General features: G+C 41.2%; 1 protein-coding gene and 1 long non-coding RNA gene across 6 annotated transcripts; one reads left to right on the top strand and one right to left on the bottom strand.

The window, feature by feature from the left end:
* Window positions 1–1,543: 1,543 nt before the first annotated feature.
* On the bottom strand, window positions 1,544–3,634 carry LOC118944344. Its single transcript, XR_005039588.1, has 3 exons — window positions 3,422–3,634; window positions 1,880–2,049; window positions 1,544–1,731 (listed from the first exon to the last, which is right to left on the bottom strand). It is a non-coding gene; the product is annotated as an uncharacterized LOC118944344 (long non-coding RNA).
* si:ch1073-416d2.4 (coiled-coil domain-containing protein 42 homolog) lies at window positions 1,964–20,105 on the top strand. Of its 5 annotated transcripts, none has more exons than XM_021584918.2 (9): window positions 1,970–2,107; window positions 10,276–10,318; window positions 10,426–10,602; window positions 11,045–11,202; window positions 11,296–11,378; window positions 11,570–11,742; window positions 19,076–19,186; window positions 19,264–19,380; window positions 19,572–20,105. In XM_021584918.2, the coding sequence occupies exons 3-9, from the start codon at window positions 10,552–10,554 to the stop codon at window positions 19,740–19,742; spliced, it is 864 nt and encodes a 287-aa protein (XP_021440593.1). In that variant the 5' UTR covers window positions 1,970–2,107; window positions 10,276–10,318; window positions 10,426–10,551; the 3' UTR covers window positions 19,743–20,105. The 5 variants fall into 5 exon arrangements, with proteins under 5 accessions (XP_036818867.1, XP_021440593.1, XP_021440592.1 ...); XM_021584917.2 differs by having other exon boundaries at window positions 10,411–10,602; XM_021584914.2 differs by lacking the exon at window positions 1,970–2,107 and adding an exon at window positions 9,278–9,996.
* The last annotated feature ends 84 nt before the right edge of the window (window positions 20,106–20,189 follow it).

The following is a 20,189-nucleotide window of genomic DNA, read 5'->3' as shown; positions in this document are numbered from 1 at the left end:
TGGTAGGCATGTTGTGTAAATCAAATGATACAAACCCCTAAAAATATATTTAAATTCCAGGTTGTAATAAAACAAAATAGGAAGGGGGTGAATACTTTCACAAGGCACTGTACACATCAGCAACCACAGCTAATGAAGTAACTGAAACCCTTAAAGACTAGCAGTCTGTTTTGAAATGGGTTGACAGTAATATACTGATCCTGAACATCTCTAAAACTAAGAGCATTGTATTTGGTACAAATCATTCCTTAAGTTCTGGACCTCAGCTGAAACTGGTAATGAATGGTGTGGCTATTGAACCAGTTTAGAGATTCAATTACTTGGCATTATCTTAGATTGTAACCTGTCATGGTCAAAACATATAGATTAAATGGTTGTAAAGATGGGGAGATGTCTGTCCGTAATAAAGACTTGCTTTGCTTTTTGACACCACACTCCAAACAGCAAGTTCTCCAGGCTCTAATCTTGATTATTGTCCAGTCATGGTCCAGTGCTGGCAAGGAAATACCTAGTTAGCTGCTGCTGGCCCAGAACAGAGCGTCACGTTTTGCTCTTCATTGTAATCAGAGGGCTGATATAAATACTATGCATGCCAGTCTCTCTTGGCTAAGAGTTGAGAAGAGAATGACTGCATCACTTATTTTCATAAGAAACATTAATGTGTTGGAAATCCCAAATTGTTTGCAAAGTCAACTTACACACAGCTCTGACACACACACTTATCCCACCATACATGCCACCATGAGTATTTTCACAGTCCCCAAATCCAGAACAAATTCAAGAAAGCATACAGTATTATATAGAGCCCTTATTGCGTGGAACTTCCTTCCATCTCATATTGTTCAAATAAACAGCAGACCTGGTTTAAAAAAACAAGATAAAGCAACACCTCACGGCACAAGGCCTCTCCCCTATCTGACCTAGATAGTTTGTGTGTATGCATTGATATGTAGGCCTCCATGTGCCTTTAAAAAAAATGTATGTAGTTCTGTCCTTGAGCTGTTCTTGTCTATTGATGTTCTGTATTATGTCATGTTTTCTGTGGACCCCAGGAAGAGTAGCTGCTGCTTTTGCAACAGTTAATGGGGATCCTAATAAAATACCTAAAATACCAAATCTCTATGTTGTCCCTGCACACTGCCTCGTGGAGGGCTGTCCAGCCCCGGTTACACCTCTGGTTCACTGTGGCACCGAATGACAGGATGAGGCTCACCATTTGGGGCTCCCGAGTGGCGCAGTGGTCTAAGGCACTACATCTCAGTGCAAGAGGCGACACTACAGTCCCTGGTTTGAATCCAGGCTGAATCACATCTGACCGTGATTGGAAGTCCCATAGGGCGTAGCACAATTGGCCCAGCGTCGTCCGGGTTTTGCCGGGGTAGGCCCGTGATTGTTAAGGTTAAATAAAGGTAAAATAAAAATACATGTAAAAAAATGTCCATGTTCTCCCACTCACACGCTAGAAGGCATCAGAGAACATTGGGTTAGACAGACTGGCAGAAGACACCATGCTTCAGTACTACATAATCCTCAAAGCCATTATCGTACCTGCTATAGCCACGTAGGGTGCTGTACCTTTGTATAGGGGAGTCTCTTTGTTCTTGCTGCTGATGTCAGGATCTGACCCTGCCTGTAGGAGGCATTGCACACATGACAGTTGTTGCACGGAAAATGACAGGAGGAGAGCAGCCTGTTCTTAGAGGGTGTGCTTGTCAACTAATCCTGGTTGGGCTGGAGGGAAAATAATATACACATAAACAAAATGCTTTAACATGCTTTAACATCCAGTCTATAATTCAACCCCAATTTAATTGAGCCCCATTAACAAAGGCAAGGATTTGCATTTAAAGACTATAAAAATTAAGCTTTCAATGTGTACCTTTCAGCAGTGCCTTTATATATTCAGCTTGGCCACAATATGCAGCCTCATGCAAAGGTATTCATCCTTCTTTGTTCTCTTTCGTCAGGCTGAGTGGTGCAGTCACTGACAGCTCTTTCACAGCTTGAGCATCTCCTCTCTGGATGGTAAACACTGTTGGATCTATATCTCTACAATGAAGAGGGAAGGCAAATGACTTGGAGACAATGCAGAATGTAATTGATGCAGGTTTGTGATACCAAGTTCTCTCATAAATCTAGTTGTTCATGTTTTTAAATAAAGAGTAAGCACGTCCGTGATTTTATTTTCTAGTGTTTAGATTTAATGGAAATAATGTAGGGTCCTTGTAAATCAATAAATATTATAATTAATGATATTAAATACAAATGTTTAATAGACTGAAACAGATCCCACTAATTCAGTCCACGGGGATTGCCCTGCGCTTCACAATTAACAAAATACTCACTCAGCTGACATAAAGTATTTTTGCCGTTGCCGATCAACGTATTTCTATATTTATATTTAACCTTTATTTACCTAGGAAAGTCAGCAAATTATTAACAACAAATTATTATTTACAATGACTGCCAACCGGCCAAACCCTAGCCCGGACGACGTTGAGGGAATTGTGCGCAGCCCTATGGGACTCCCAATTACGGCCGGTTGTGATAGAACCTGGAATCGAACCAGGGTCTGGTGATGAGATAGCACTGAGATGCATTGCCTTAAACCGCTGCGCCACTCGGGAACAACATCGTTGTATACTTTACCTAAAGACGGTTTGCTCTTGTTCCCATCATAAGAAATTGCGATAGATACTCAGAATAAAAAAATCTCATCATTATTTTAGCGCATCCACACGCGTTGTAGAGGACACGCGGCAGAGCAGCGGTCGAGCAATGACAGCAGCGGGGGGAGGATAGCCAGGGCTCAGCGGTGCATTCTGAGATTATTTTAGGACCGTATTGACATGTGAAGGCACTCCAGCATCCTCCGCCCAAAGATAAAGGCAAATTGCATCAGGATACTTTGGGCATCTGTTCTCCATTACCCCGTTAGTTTTTATTATGACATTTGCAAACAGGCAGGTGTTTTTATATTTTGGTACATTAAAAATAGGTGTTATATTAATTTGACTGGAATTTTCAAATGTAAAAAATGGCCCTGGTTATTTGAACAAAATGATTAACCCAACTCCATTCGGAAAAAAGTCAAATTATTGCTTGTTTACCATATAGCATCTGTGCAAAAATGCTGAACAGCATGGAAATCATAACAATATGAGCATAAGTGCCTATTGCCTGTTACCACATGATGCTCTTCAGAGTTTGATGCCTATGGCTGCTGTATATCCCACCATACAGTGAGTGAGTGATAGGGGTTCAGGTATTTATTTATATTATCTTGGTTGAAACTATATTAAATAAAATTAAGTTAAACTAACTTGATCCTGCAGAATGTTGGAGATAGTAGAATAGACTCAATTAGACAAGAGAGGGAATAAGAATACATACAGGACATATCTTCTTTGTAAGGACTCACCTTAACATCTTGATGGATGAGGGGATTGTAGGCAGAGTCTGATGGTTAGATATGTCTGCGTTATCTTCAATATTTAGTCTCTGGCATAGTGTTATGGACAGGCTGTCTGGGAAGGTCACATTGGTGGTCACTATATTGCCCTAAACAACTAGGTTATCCAGCCCTTCCCTGTTGTCCTCATAGCCCAGTGTTGGTCCTGGAGTTAAAACACATGGACCTGGAAGGAAGTTGAAAGCATGAATGAATTCATCATAAAACAAAATATACCTCTCAGTCAAACATAGAATTAAGAATTTCCCTTTAAAATCCTGCAGTCATGAAATAAGAAGGGCGAAATGAGAGCGCACAACAAAATTGAGCTGCATCACCTTGATTCATGAAAGAGGTGGCATGCAAAATCAAAGGCAGAAAATGTTCAATCCTGAAACAAATAATGTACACAGTCATAGGTTTTCCACATGTGGAGTAACCTAAGAGCCAGGCACTCCTGTTGGGAGAGAGAACAGCTATCTGTGCTGCCAGACTAGGGAGCAAGTAGCCCCAGCAGTGGTGATGCATGTTTAGCTTTGTTTGGTTCCACTTGATTCCACTGCTCTTATTAAAGGCCTCTCTGGCTTGAGGGCTTACATGGCTATGGCAGAGGTTATGAAGGAGTATTACAATCACCCACACAAGAGCTTGAATTACAGTCCCTGGTGATATCTATACAACTTTATTGACACATAAGATAATCACTCAGTGATAAGAAAATAAACAGTCAACATCCAGAAATAAGATTAGCTCTGCAAAAAGGCAATGTTAAAATGTATTGGGGAACAAAAAAGCCTGCTCCAGTATATAAAACAATTTTTCAGACAAAGTGTAAAACATATTTATAGATAAACATACGTATTATGAAGTTAATGCTGCATTTCTCCATCTTTGAATTCCCAAAGCTCTCTCTGACAGTCTCAGAATAACATTCCTACTTCAGAGCACCCCAAAGCATATCTCCAATATCTGTTATTAGACAATAATACTGGTTAAGGCTGTGGGTTCATTGGTACTGATTGCTATTTCCTGTCTAACTGTCAAGTCTTCACAGTCTAGTAAATGTGTCTTGGTCTGGTCAAGATTCAATTTCATACCATTACATCTTAAAACATGACACCACCACTGTAACCAGCACAATGGTTACTTCTGATGAGTGAGACAATCCTGGCTTTAAGTTCTAAATGTAATAATTACTGCCTTTCTGATGTATCAACACATCTCCTTAAAACAGGTTTAGCAACTTGCTCAATTATATTTTCTGAAAATTGCAGAGCATCAGTTGTTGACAGACACTGTTGGAAATGGTTGCGGTGTAGATTATAAACTACCCATTGCAAACCAAAGTGGTATTCAGTTGATACTTTGTTAAATTCAAAGTGTAGCCTACTGACTTGGCTGTAATAAAATAATTCATTTTTGGTGTCAAATGAACTCAGCCTGGTCTCACAGACTAGACTTAACACAGTAAACATGAATCCCAAAACATGCCTTTGGTATGGTTACATAAGACAGATAGTTACTTAAAGCAAAAATGAAAGAAGGGTGGTTGGTTGGGATGGATGGGTGTATAATGTGAATGTCCAGCAAACCAAAAGGTTGACAGTTTGCATCTCATCACGGACAACTTTAGCACTTTAAGTAATTAGCTAATTTTTGGGTTAGATGGGTGGGTATATAATGATAATGTCTAGCAACACAAAGGTTGCGAGTTTGAATCTCATCACTTACAACTTAGCATTTTAGGTAATTAGCAACTTTAACTACTTACTACTTTTTAGCTACTTTGCAACTACTTAGCATGTTAGCTAATCTAACCCTAACCCTTCCCCGATTCCTAACCTTAACCCCTAGCCTAGCTAACGTTAGCCAGCTAGCTAACATTAGCCACCTAGCTAGAACTCGTAACATATTATACTTTTATCAAATTCGTAACATATTGTACATAGATTGTTGGACTAGAAACCAAAAGGTTGCTGTATCAAATCCCAGAGCTGACAACGTAAAAATCTGTCATTCTGCCCCTGAACAAGGCAGTTAACCCACTGTTCCTAGGCCATCATTGAAAATAAGAATTTGTTCTTAACTGATTTAAAGGTACACACACATATACATATATATACACTGCTCAAAAAATAAAGGGAACACTTAAACAACACAATGTAACTCCAAGTCAATCACACTTCTGTGAAATCAAACTGTCCACTTAGGAAGCAATACTGATTGACAATACATTTCACATGCTGTTGTGCAAATGGATAGACAACAGGTGGAAATTATAAGCAATTAGCAAGACACCCCCAATAAAGGAGTGGTTCTGCAAGTGATAACCACAGACCACTTCTCAGTTCCTATGCTTCCTGGCTGATGTTTTGGTCACTTTTGAATGCTGGCGGTGCTTTCACTCTAGTGGTAGCATGAGACGGAGTCTACAACCCACACAAGTGGCTCAGGTAGTGCAGCTCATCCAGGATGGCACATCAATGCGAGCTGTGGCAAGAAGGTTTGCTGTGTCTGTCAGCGTAGTGTCCAGAGCATGGAGACGCTACCAGGAGACAGGCCAGTACATCAGAAGACGTGGAGGAGGCCGTAGGAGGGCAACAACCCAGCAGCAGGACCGCTACCTCCGCCTTTGTGCAAGGAGGAGCAGGAGGAGCACTGCCAGAGCACTGCCAGAGCCCTGCAAAATGACCTCCAGCAGGCCACAAATGTGCATGTGTCTGCTCAAAAGGTCAGAAACAGACTCAGTGAGGGTGGTATGAGGGCCCGACGTCCACAGGTGGGGATTGTGCTTACAGCCCAACACTGGGCAGGACGTTTGGCATTTGCCAGAGAACATCAAGATTGGCAAATTCGCCACTGGCGCCCTGTGCTCTTCACAGATGAAAGCAGGTTCACACTGAGCAAGTGACAGACGTGACAGTCTGGAGACGCCGTGGAGAACTTTCTGCTGCCTGCAACATCCTCCAGCATGACCGGTTTGGCGGTGGGTCAGTCATGGTGTGGTGTGGCATTTCTTTGGGGGGCCGCACAGCCCTCCATGTGCTCGCCAGAGGTAGTCTGACTGCCATTAGGTACCGAGATGAGATCCTCAGACCCCTTGTGAGACCATATGCTGGTGCGGTTGGCCCTGGGTTCCTCCTAATGCAAGACAATGCTAGACCTCATGTGGCTGGAGTGTGTCAGCAGTTCCTGCAAGAGGAAGGCATTGATGCTATGGACTGGCCCGCCCGTTCCCCAGACCTGAATCCAATTGAGCACATCTGGGACATCATGTCTCGCTCCATCCACCAACGCCACGTTGCACCACAGACTGTCCAGGAGTTGGCGGATGCTCTAGTCCAGGTCTGGGAGGAGATCCCTCAGGAGACCATCCGCCACCTCATCAGGAGCATGCCCAGGCATTGTAGGGAGGTCATACAGGCACGTGGAGGCCACACACACTACTGAGCCTCATTTTGACTTGTTTTAAGGACATTACATCAAAGTTGGATAAGCCTGTAGTGTGGTTTTCCACTTTAATTTTGAGTGTGACTCCAAATCCAGACCTCCATGGGTTGATAAATTTGATTTCCATTGATAATTTGTGTGTGATTCTGTTGTCAGCACATTCAACTATGTAAAGAAAAAAGTATTTAATAAGAATATTTCATTCATTCAGATCTAGGATGTGTTATTTTAGTGTTCCCTTTATTTTTTTGAGCAGTGTATATATATATATATATATATATATATATATATATATATATATATATATATATATATATATATATATATATATATAGCCATCACTAGCACATTAGAGGCTGCTGCCCTATATACATATACTTGAAATCACTGGCCACTTTAATAATGTTTACATATTTTGCATTACTCATCTCATATATATATACTATATTCTATACTATTCTACTGGATCTTAGTCTATGCCACTCTGACATTTCTCATCCAAAAATGTATATGTTCTTAATTCCATTCTTTTACCTTAGATTGTGTGTATTGTTACATATTACTGCACTGTTGGACCTAGAAACACAAGCATTTCATTACACCCGCAATAACATCTGCTAAACATGTGTATGTGACAAATAACATTTGATTTGGCACATTTGTAACATATTGTACGTTTTGCAAATTCGTAACATATAATACGAAATGGGTAATGGACATCCACAAATGAATACATACCATACAAAATGTAACATGTCATACTAAATGGAGTGTCTCAGATTTACATACAGAATAATGTGAAATGCTCTGAGGCTAGGTTGATGAACTAGATCCTGGTCTACTCATCTGGAAAACTATCTGAAGTCAATATAGAATCAAGAAAAATGCTGGCACCGATCAAGAGGCTGGATACCTTACAGTTATTGACCATGCATGCAGATATCTATATATAGTACCAGTCAAAAGTTTGGACACACCTACTAATTCCAGGGTTTTTTCTTTATTTTTACTATTTTCTACACTGTAGAATAATAGTGAAGACATTAAAACGATGAAATAACACATATGGAATCATGTAGTAACCAGAAAGGTGTTACAAAAACCAAAATATATTTTATATTTGAGATTCTAGCCATTTTATATTTGAGATTCTTTAAAGTAGCCACCTTGATGACAGCTAACACACTCTTGGCATTATCTCAACCAGCTTCATGAGGTCACCTGGAATGCATTTCAATTAACAGGTGTGCCTTGTTAAAAGTTCATTTCTGGAATTTCTTTCCTTCTTAATGCGTTTGAGCCAATCAGTTGTGTTGTGACAAGGTAGGGGTGGTATACAGAAGATAGCCCTATTTGGTAAAACACCAAGTTCATATTATGGCAAGAACAAGCAAAGAGAAAAGACAGTCCAAGATAGTTTAAGACATGAAGGTCAGTCAATGCGGAAATGTCAAGAACTTTGAACGTTTCTTCAAGTGCAGTCGCAAAAACCATCAAGCCCTATGATGAAATTGGCTCTCATGAGGACCGCCACAGGAAAGGAAGACCCAGAATTACCTCTGCTGCAGAGGATAAGTTCATTAGAGTGAACTGCACCTCACAGCGTTCAAGTAACAGACACATCCACTGTTCAGAGGAGACTGCGTGAATCAGTCCTTCATGGTTAAATTGCTGCAAAGAAACCCCTTCTAAAGGACACCAATAAGAAGAAGAGACTTTCTTGGGCCATGAAACATGAGCAATGGACATTAGACCGTTGGAAATCTGTCCTTTGGTCTGATGAGTCCAACCGTCGTGTCTTTGTAAGACGCAGAGTAAGTAAACAGATTTCTGCATGTGTGGTTCCCACCATGAAGCATGGAGGAGATTTTCTGGTGACACTGTCTGTGATTTATTTAGAATTCAAGACACATTTAACCAGCATGGCTATCACAGCATACTGCAGTGATATGCCATCCCATCTGGTTTGCATATTAGTGGGACTATAAATGTTTTTTCAACAGGACAATGACCCAAAACAGACCTCCAGGATGTGTAAGGGCTATTTGACCAAGAAGGAGAGTGATGGAGTGCTGCATCAGATGACCTGGCCTCCACAATCACCCGACCCCAACCCAATTGAGATGGTTTGGGATGAGTTGGACCGCAGAGTGAAGGAAAAGCATTCAACAAGTGCTCAGCACATGTGGGGACTCCTTCAAGACCGCTGGAAAAGCATTCCAGGTGAAGCTGGTTGAGGGAATGCCAAGAGTGTGCAAAGCAGTCATCAAGGCAAAGAATCTAAAATATGTTTTGATTTGTTTAACACTTTTTGGGTTACTACATATGTGTTATTTCATAGTTTTGATGTCTTCACTATTATTCTACAATGTAGAAAATAGTAAGAATAAAGAAAAACCCTTTAATGAGAGTTAACTTTAATCACAGTTATTTAAAGCCCTTCTTACATCAGCTAATGTCACAAAGTGCTGTACAGAAACCCAACCTAAAACCCCAAAACATAAAGCAATGCAGGTGTAGAAACACGGAGGCTAGGAAAAACTCCATAGAAAGGCCTAGAGTAGGTGCATCCAAACTTTTGACAGGTACTGAATTTAAAATCTAATGTATAAGAATTATTCTATTTAAATTGAGACAAAGTTTATGATGTGTTCGCAATGTCAGGCTTAACAATTTATAAAGGCGACTGTCTTTTGTGGAGTACCTTTCAGTTGCTTTCCATCCGTGAATTAGAACGCCTCCCGGGCAGTTGCTATGTCAACCGGGAAACGATCCCCTGGCATTCCCTCTCCCCTCCCCCTGGTTCCTCGGCAACATGTAACACAAATTCAGGAGGACACCCAATCCGGAAGACTTTTGTTGCTCTCTTGTTCGTGTGCACGGAACAATTCTTTCAGGAACACAACAAATGCTGCGTTTTATAATCTTATTGGAGTTCTGTTCACTCTCAAGGATCACTTATTTTCTAAAATAAAAGTTGCAACGCCTAAAAATATGGAGACTCTTCCTTGTATAAATAAAGGTGATCCTCGTCTAAAGCTGAAAGTGGAGAATAGAATGAAAAACATTTTTGTAACGCAATTTGAGGAAACTAGGTATGTTACAATCAACTTTTATAATCTTATGCATTATGCACGATAATTATAGCCCATCTGTTCACCTTCAGTTTTGCTAATCCTTCTGGCCACAATCATTATGTCTTGATAAACTTTAATTGAATGATCATATCTTAGGTCCATGACAATTGGATGCATCATGATTTGCATTTTAATTATATTGCACAATTATGCAGCTCAAGTTTAGTTGTAATGGACGACCAATTTCAGCACTACATTGCCATTAAACGTTTGGATTATATATTTCCCCTGACATAGACAAGAAGATGAAAATGTCAATCACATACCTGTTATAACAGAGGTAAGTAGTCCTAATTAGATTTTATTTGAACACAAAACATAGGCCAGTGTCTTGGTGTAGATATATTTGATGTTAAGTATTCTTGTGACTAGTGATTTCCCATGTAGACCGCTAGCAGAGTCCTGGAGACAGGAGTGAACACATTACAGAGAACCCTCGTCCTGAAGAAGCAGGTGGAGGTGGATGAAGTGGATAGGCAGCTGGCACAGAAACGACAGGAATTCAAAGGCCGCATGCTGGCCCTTGCACAGAGGAAGGCAGAGCTAGAGCTGAAACAGCAGGCGGTGAGTTACATTTAAGGAATAAGTCCCAAGAGGGTGTGGTATATGGCCAATATACCACGGCTAAGGGCTGTTCTTCTGCACGACAACGCGGAGTGCTAGGACACAGCCCATAGCTGTGATTTATTGACCATATATTACACTTCCCAGACAAACCTTATTGCTATTATTAACTGGTTACCAATGTACCAACGTAAGAGCAGTAAAAATAAAATGTTGTCATACCTGTGGTATACCACGACTTTCAGCCAATCAGCATTTAGGGCTCGAACCACCTAGTTTATAATACACAATTCACGATGAGCTAAGGCATTTCAAATCCATGGACAGGTGAAATTATACAGATACTGTATAGGCTTAACATAGAACCAAGATATACAGTATTGACCTGCTTATGTGTACGTCATCTCTTGACTCTTTCCTTTGGGTTTATGATCTCACCCAGACTAAAGACAGAGCTAAGAAATTTGAGAAGTTTGTTGAGGACAATGAGGTAAAGCGCCGTCGGGCCCTGAAGAAGTACCAGGCAGCAAGGAAGCAGAACGATCTGAAGCAGAACGAGAAAGAGGAGTTCACTGAACAGCTGGAAAAACTGCAGGCCAGGTGAATGGGAGCTGGTTTTTGGATTGGGAAATTTCTTGCACAAATACTTGTTGGACCCTCTTCATCTGATATCTTTTTTCCCAATCCCTACAGGCAGCAGTATTTAAAGGACAGGGTGACCAAGTATAAAATGTACGAAGACTACATGATGAAAATGTTAGATTTTCTCCCGGAGAGTAAGTTCATGTTTTTTGTAGTTGAATATACTGTATTTTCTTAGTTTATTATTTTAGTTGAATAAATACCTAGATCTAGAAAACTATTGGATTGGATTGTTGCCTCCAACAAATAAACATAAAATGACAGTGTTGGTTGTGAGGTACAATACAATAAGTATGTTTGTTTCTTAACCTGCCTGTGAATGCAGATTACCTGGAGTATGGGGCAGATTCCCTGGTGATGCCCATCATTCGGCGCCATGATACCCTGTCCCTCACTCATCAGGACCTGGTGGAGCGCCTGGGCCAGCTGGTGGAAGAGCTGGAGCAGGGCCAGCGCAGCCTGGACAGCCTGAAGCAGGAGCATAACACCAACAAGCTGGTCAGACATTCACGTACAGTACCAATCAAAAGTTTGGACACACCTTTTCATTCCAGGGTTTTTTTTGTGTTTTTTTTTGAATATTTTATTTTTGCATTTTCCAATTAAGAACATTCAAAACAAAAGTGAAAAGATATTAGACAACGATAGGACAAAGTGACAGTAACAGACGAGCATAACAAAAAATATATATATATAATGATATATACAAACATACAATAAGAAAAAAATAATAACGAGACATTGGATCACCTGCCGTAGTCTACATATTATACATTACGTGTGAAACATTATGTAAGGATTATATATAGATTCAATCAATGAGATGTGGGGGGAGATTCTCCATATAGTCAATAAAAGGTTGCCAAATTCTGTAAAATGTCTTTAACTTATTCCTCAAGCAGTAAGTGACTTTCTCCAACGGGATACAACTATTAACTTCCGATAGCCACATTGCAACTGGCAGGGAGGAATCCAATTTCCATTTCAAGGCAATACATTTCTTGGCAATCGCTAGCAATATTTCTGTTAGCTTTATAGTATGGCTTTGCCTAACATTGGTGTTAGTAAAGTTACCCAGTAGACAGACCTCCGGGTCTAAAGGAAATGCAACCCCGTGAATTGAGGATATGGTATCGCATACCCCCTGCCAGAAACCGTGTAGTTTTGAACACTGCCAAGTGGAATGGAGGAATGTTCCTTCATCTGAGCCACATCTAAAACATAGGGAGGAGATATCTGGGTTGAACTTGTGCAGTCTAGATGGGGTGATATAGAGCTGATGGAGGAAATTAAACTGGATCAGTCTGTATCTGGAGTTCAATGTGGATGTAACACAATCCCTGCATAGGTCACTCCATAGATCCTCATCAAGATCAATACCCAGATCTTTTTCGGGGTTTATCTAGCCCAGGCAGTGTTAGTCCTGACATAAGAGCATCGTATACACGGGAAATGGTCTTGAACAGTGGTTGGTCTGCGTGGCAGAGTTGTTCAATAGGTGACATCTTAGGTAGGTTCCATTGTCCCTTGAGAGTCACCCTAATAAAGTTTCGTAGTTGTAGGTAGCTAAAGAAGTCCCATGCCAAATCTTTTTAGTTTCCTGAGGGGGAATAGGCTTTGTCATGCCCTCTTCATGACTGTCTTGGTGTGTTTGGACCATTCTAGTTAGTTGTTGATGTGGACACCAAGGCACTTGAAGCTCTCAACCTGCTCCACTACAGCCCTGTCGGTGAGAATGGGGGCGTGCTCGGTCCTCCTTTTCCTGTACTGCACAATCATCTCCTTAGTGTTGGTTACTTTGAGGGATAGGTTGTTATTCTGGCACCACCCAGCCAGGTCTCTGATCTCCTCCCTATAGGCTGTCTCATCATTGTCGGTGATCAGGCCACTGTTGTGTTGTATGCAAACTTAGTGATGGTGTTGGGGTCATGCCTGGCCATGCAGTCATGGGTGAACAGGGAGTACAGGAGGGGACTGAGCACGCACCCCAGTGTTGAGGATCAGTGTGGAAGATGTGTTGCTACCTACCCTCACCACCTGGCAGAGGGAGGTGTTTAGTCCCAGGATCCTTAGCTTAGTGATGAGCTTTGAGGGTACTATGGTGTTGAACACTGAGCTGTAGTCAATGAATAGAATTCTCACATAAGTGTTCCTTTTGTCCAGGTGGGAAAGGGCAGTTTGGAGTGCAATAGAGATTGCATCACCTGTGGATCTGTTTGGGCGGTATGCAAATTGGAGTGGGTCTAGGGTTTCTGGGATAATGGTGTTGATGTGAGCCATTACCATCCTTTCAAGCACTTCATGGCTACAGACATGAGTGCTATGGGTCTGTAGTCATTTTGTCAGGTTGCCTTTGTGTTCTTGGGCACAGGGACTATGGTGGTCTGCTTGAAACATGTTGGTATTACAGACTCAATCATGGACATGTTGAAAATGTCTGTGAAGACACCTGCCAGTTGGTCAGCACATGCCCGGAGCACACATCCTGGTAATCCGTCTGGCCCCGCTGCCTTGTGTATGTTGACCCATTTAAAGGTCTTACTCACATCGGCTACAGAGAGTGTGATCACACAGTCACCCGGAACAGCTGTTGCTCTCATGCATGCCTCAGTGTTGCGTGCCTCGAAGCGAGCATAGAAGTGATTTAGCTTGTCTGGTAGGCTCTTGTCACTGGGCAGCTCGCAGCTGTGCTTCTCTTTGTAGTCTGTAATAGTTTGCAAGCCCTGCCACATAAGCCGAGCGTCGGAGCCGGTGTAGTATGATTCAATCTTAGCCCTGTATTGACGCTTTGCCTGTTTGATGGATCGTCGCAGGGGATAGCAGGATTTATAGTCAGCTTCCGGGTTAGAGTCCCGCACATTGAAAGTGGCTGCTCTACCCTTTAGCTCACTGCGAATGGTGCCTGTAATCCATGGCTTCTGGTTGGGGTATGTACGTACAGTCAATGTGGGGACGACGTCCTCAATGCACTTATTGATAAAGCCAGTGACTGATGTGGTGTACTCCTCAATGCCATTGGAAGAATCTCAGAACATGTTCCAGTCTGTGATAGTAAAACAGTCCTGTAGTTTAGCATCTGCTTCATCTGACCACTTTTTTATAGACCGAGTCACTGGTGCTTCCTGCTTGAATTTTTGCTTGTAAGCAGGAATCAGGAGGATAGAGTTGTGGTCGGATTTACAAAATGGAGGGCGAGGGAGAGCTTTGTATGCGTCTCTGTGTGTGGAGTACAGTCGATCTAGAAGTATTTTCACTCTGGTTGCACATTTAACATGTTGATAAAAATTTGGTAGAACAGATTTAAGTTTCCCTTCATTAAAGTCTCCAGCCACTAGGAGCGGCGCCTCTGGGTGAGTGGTTTCCTGTTTGCTTATTTCCTTAAACAGCTGACTAAGTGTGGTCTTAGTGCCATCATCTTTCTGTGGTGGTAAATAAACAGCCACGAAAAGTATGGCTGAAAATTCTCTAGGCAAGTAGTGTGGCCTGCAATATATCACAATATACTCTACTTCAGGCGAGCAAAATCTAGAGACTTCCTTAGATTTCGTGCACCAGCTGTTTACAAACATGCACAGACCACCCCCCTTCGTCTTACTGGTTGGTGTGTGCTGTTCTATCTTGCTGGTGCAGTGTATATCCCGCTAGCTTGCGTGTGCCATTGCGCGCATGTTGATTTTGCCCCCCCCCCACACCAGAAGTGATCAGGACACGCAGGTTGAAATATCAAAACGAACTATGAATCAACTATATTCATTTGATTACAGGTCGATAAGCAAACATTTATGGCAATTTAGTTAACTAGCTTGCTGTTGCTAGCTAATTTGTCCAGGGATATAAACATTGGGTTGTTATTTTACCTGAAATGCACAAGGTCCTCTACTCCAACAATTAATCCACAGATAAAAGGGTAAACATAGTTAGTTTCTAGTGATCTCTCCTCCTTCAAGCTTCTTCTTCTTTGGACTTTATATGGCTATTGGCAACTAACTTTACGGTGCATTACTACAACCGACTGGAGTGTGGACCTCAGTTTATCTTTCAAATCACCCACGTGGGTATATGTTCCTAAAAACCAATGAGGAGATGGCACGTGGGTATATACTTATAAAAAAACAATGAGGAGATGGGAGAGGTGGGACTTGCTGCGCATCAAGCGTCACAAATAGAACCAAGTTCTATTTTAGCACCTGACTACGCAGACACTCTTTGACACACGCGAGCAGTGTGGGTGCAATGATTGAATAACATGTAGGTGTACATTTATTTTGCAACTCTCGTGCACGCGATGCGAGTGGTGTGGTCAGCATGTTAGAAATACATGTACCTAGCCTTCCGAAAAGTATTCATACCCCTTGACTATTTCCACATTTTGTTGTGCTACAAGCTCCCGAGTGGTGCAGCGGTCTAAGGCCCTGCATCTTAGTGCTAGAAGCGTCACTACAGACCCTGGTTCAATTCCAGGCTGTATCACAACCGGGCCGTGATTGGGAGTCTCATAGGGCGGCGCACAATTGGCCCAGCGTCATCTGGGTTAGGGTTTGGCCGGAGTAGGCCATCAATTTAAATAAGAGTTGGTTCTTAACTGACTTGCCTAGTAAATAAAGCTTAAATGAAATGGATTAAATTCAGATTGTGTCACACAATTCCCCATAATGTCAAAGTTCAAATTAATTAGAAATGAAAAGCTGAAATGTCTTGAGTCAATAAGTACTCAACCTCTTTGTTATGGCAAGCGTAAATAAATTCAGAAGTAAAAATTTGCTTAACAAATCAAATATTAGGTTGCATGGACTATAATAGTGTTTTACTAGTTAAATAAAGGTTAAATACAGAATAAAAATATTCCTAAAAGTAGGCTACTTTGATGAATAACCTACAGTGGGACAAAAAAGTATTTAGTCAGCCACCAATTGTGAAAGTTCTCCCACTTAAAAAGATGAGAGAGGCCTGTAATTTTCATCATACGTACACTTCAACTATGACAGACAAAATGAGGGAAAAAAATCCAGTAAATCACATTGTAGGATTTTTTATGAATTTATTTCCAAATTATGGTGGAAAATAAATAAATAAAAAATCCTATAATGTGATTTTCTGGATTTTTTTCCTCATTTTGTCTGTCATAGTTGAAGTGTACCTATGATGAAAATTACAGGCCTCTCTCATCTTTTTAAGTGGGAGAACTTGCACAATTGGTGGCTGACTAAATACTGTTTTGCCCCATTGTATATAGCCTATAGATCAGATCAAGGACCCAAGCGACCAAAAGTATGTGGACACTCGTTCGTCGAACATCTCATTACAAAATCATGGGAATTAATATGGAGTTGGTCCCCCCTTTGCTGCTATAACAGCCTCCACTCTTCTGGGAAGGCTTTCTAATAGATGTTGGAACATTGTTGCGGGGACGTGCTTCCATTCAGCCACAAGAGCTTTAGTGAAGTTGGGAACTGATGTTGGGCGATTAGGCCTGGCTCGCAGGCAGTGTTCCAATTCATCCCAAAGGTGTTTGATGGGGTTGAGGTCATGGCTCTGTGCAGGCCTGTCAAGTTCTTCCACACCGATCTCGATAAACCGTGTCTGTATGGAACTCGCTTTGTGCAGTGGGGCGTTGTCATGCTGAAACAGGAAAGGGCCTTCCCCAAACTGTTACCACAAAGTTGGAAGCACATAATCATCTGGAATGTCATTGTATGCTGTAGAGTTAAGATTTCCCTTCACTGGAACTAAGGAGCCTAGCCCAAACCATGAAAAACAGCCCCAGACCATTATTCATCCCACACCAAACTTTACAGTTGTCAATATGCATTGGGGCAGGTAGCGATCTCCTGGCATCTGACAAACCCAGATTTGTCTGCTGGACTAACAGATGGTGATTCATCACTTCAGAGAAGGCATTTCCACTGCTCAAAAGTCCAATGGCGGAGAGCTTTACTCCAGTCCTGCAAATGCATGGTGATCTTAGGCTTGTGTATGGCTGCTCGGCAATAGAAACACATTTCTTGAAGCTCCCGACTAATTGTTTGTGCTGACGTTGCTTCGTGAGGAAGTTTGGAACTCGGTAGTGAGTGTTGCAACTGCGCTTCAGCACTTGGTGATTCCATTCTGTGAGCTTGTGTGGCCTACCACTTCGCGGCTGAGCCGTTGCTTCTCCTAGACGTTTCCACTTCACAATAACAGCACTTACTGGGGCAGCTCTAGCAGGGCATAAATTTGATGAACTGACTGCGTGGCATCCTATGACAGTACCACGTTGGAAGTCACTGAGCTCTTCAGTAAGGCCATTCTACTGCCAATGTTTGTCTATGGAGATTGCATGGCTGTGTGCTCGATTTTATACACCTGTCAGCAACGGGTGTGGCTGAAGTAGCCGAATCCACTAATTTGAAGGGATGTCCTCAAACTTTTGTATATGTAGTGTATGTTGAAAACACAAATGCAGATTTTTGAAGACTACGCTCTTATTTATTTTTCAGAGAGCTTGCTTTTTTCTAAAATGAATAAATCAAAAAAAATTCTCACCCATCGACACACAATACCCCATAATGACAAAGTAAAAACATGTTTTTAGAAATTTTAGCAAATTAATTGATGTCATTTATATAAGTATTCACACCCAAGTCAATACTTTTTAGAAGCACCTTTGGCAGCGATTACAGCTGTGCGACTTGTTACAGATTATGTGAGTAAAGCACATTTTTACTTCTGAATATATTTAGGCTTGCCATTACAAAGGGGTTGAATACTTGACTCAAGGAATTTCAGCTTTTCATTTTTTATTAATTTAAATTCAAAAGGCACTCGCACACCTGAGCAATCTAATTTGCAGGTGCATGGCAACAATTGAAAAAGATGAAGGAAAAAGGAAACCGCACACTGCTCTTGATAGTATCACTGATCTTTAATAAGCTTACGTATCGACCTCACGGCTCTGACGAAGCCCGTGAGGTCGATACATAAGCTTATTAAATATAATTAATTTAAATTCTAAAATGTGTCAAAAAAAATCTAAATTGAATCCATTTTAAATTCAGCCTGTAACACACCAAAATGTAGAAAAAGTCAAGGGGTGTGAATACTTTTGGAAGGCACTAATTTACTATACACTGAGTATACCAGTGTATAGGAATGCCTTTCTAATTATGAGTTTGAACAGCCTCATTTCATCAGGGCATGGACTCTACAAGGTGTTGAAAGCGTTCTACAGGTATGCTGGCCCATGTTGACTCTAATGCTTCCCACAGTTGTGTCAAGTTGACTGGATGTTCTTTGGGTGGTGGAACATTCTTGATACACACGGGAAACTGTTGAGCATGAAAAACCAAGCACTGTTGCAGTTCTTGACACAAACCGGTGCGCCTGGCGCCTACTACCATATCCGTTCAAAGGCACTTCAATCTTTTGTCTTGCCCATTCACCCTCTGAATGGCACACATACAGTACACAATCCATGTCTCAATTGTCTCAAGGCTTAAAATCCTTCTTTAACCAGTCTCCTCTTCATATACACTGATTGAAGTGAATTTAACAAGTGGCATCAATAATGGATCATAGCTTTTACCTGGATTTACCTGGTCAGTCTGTCATGGAAAGAGCAGGTGTTCTGAATGTTTTGTATAAGGCCTCTTGCATTGTTTAATGTATGAATGTAATGTATAAAAAAACCTGTGTGCTTGGTTATTCACTTTTCTAAATACGCATTTCAAATGTATAATCCAACTTCCGTATATGTTTGTAAAATGTAAAAAGTACAAAAAAATACAATAATATTGTGTCTGCGTAGAGCTTGTAGTAAGCTTTATACTGTGTGCTCTTCCCTCGTCGGAGGCAGATGATGAACAGGGAGCTGTCTGAACTGCAGACCCAATGGGACAGAGCCAAGGAGAAGAACAACCAGACTGAGATAAAACTGATGATGCACCAAGGCCAGTCCAGAGACCAGGTCTGAGCACCACCACCATTTTACACTAATAACCAATAATAATACCATAATAAACTCCACTCCACCTCTCTTGTTAGGTTGAGGAAGTGGGTTGCCTGCTGATAGCTGTGAAGAACCTTGCAGAGCAGTGCTACTTACAGCACTATGGGCCTCTGGAAGAGATAGACATGCTGACGATGATGGATATGGTAAAGGTAATGTCTAATTGCATTGTTATTAGTATTTACCTTGAAATTAGTCCCCATTTGTTCTCACACTTAGTTTATATAGAATTTTTAATATTTTTTTTCTTCTGAATTCCAGATTTTGTATACTGTAATCATATCTTGTCTCCCCAATCAAGATTGCAACTACCAATTTATTATTTTACCTACCATATTTACAGGAATACATTCTGGAGAGGGCAGACATCGAGATGAGAGCAACACGACTGATAGACTCAGGCACCGTATTGACGAGTGCCACAGAGCACAGAAGATCACTGAAAAACATTAACAGTAAAACACAACTGAAGAGCACCAGCAAGACCAGTGGGAGGAGTGGACTGTCTAGTTGATCAATGCAGAATAGACCTTTTGCGAGTTTGTGGAGAAACACACAAATACAATCATGTAAGTGCACGCACGCACATGCATACGGACACAGTAAAGGATGCGAGTGCAATAGAAGTTACTTTCAACTTGTTGTAGTAGTGTTATAATTGTATAGTTCTTTGTGGTGATATGTTAAAGTTGCTGATGAAGGAAATTGCTGTGGTTGTAGTTCCAAAGAAGTTGTACATGCATTTCTCATATAGCCTAATATAAGATTGATGATTGAAATTTGTTAGGATGAATTCAAATATTAATTTGTTTGCTTGATTTATTTCAGAATATTACAAGTTCTCTTTGATATTATGAATATAAACAGTTGAAGATGGGTTGTGGCTGTTGTTTTTTTAAATAGGAAGATTGTGGAGTTAAATTGCAAAACATTTACCAAGTTGAGGGAAGTTCCTACGGTG

The sequence above is a fragment of the Oncorhynchus mykiss genome, chromosome 25 (assembly GCF_013265735.2).
Source record: "Oncorhynchus mykiss isolate Arlee chromosome 25, USDA_OmykA_1.1, whole genome shotgun sequence".
In the NCBI taxonomy this organism is placed as follows: Eukaryota; Metazoa; Chordata; class Actinopteri; order Salmoniformes; family Salmonidae; genus Oncorhynchus; species Oncorhynchus mykiss.
This window is presented reverse-complemented; position numbering and strand designations above follow the sequence as displayed.

Excerpts from the sequence above, each read along its gene's own strand:
- si:ch1073-416d2.4 (XM_021584914.2), top strand. The coding sequence starts at position 9,656 with ATGTCAACCGGGAAACGATCCCCTGGCATTCCCTCTCCCCTCCCCCTG. Across the intron at positions 9,997-10,275 it reads ACGCAATTTGAGGAAACTAG|ACAAGAAGATGAAAATGTCA; the intron begins GTATGTTACAAT and ends CCCCTGACATAG. Across the intron at positions 11,379-11,569 it reads GTTAGATTTTCTCCCGGAGA|ATTACCTGGAGTATGGGGCA; the intron begins GTAAGTTCATGT and ends CTGTGAATGCAG.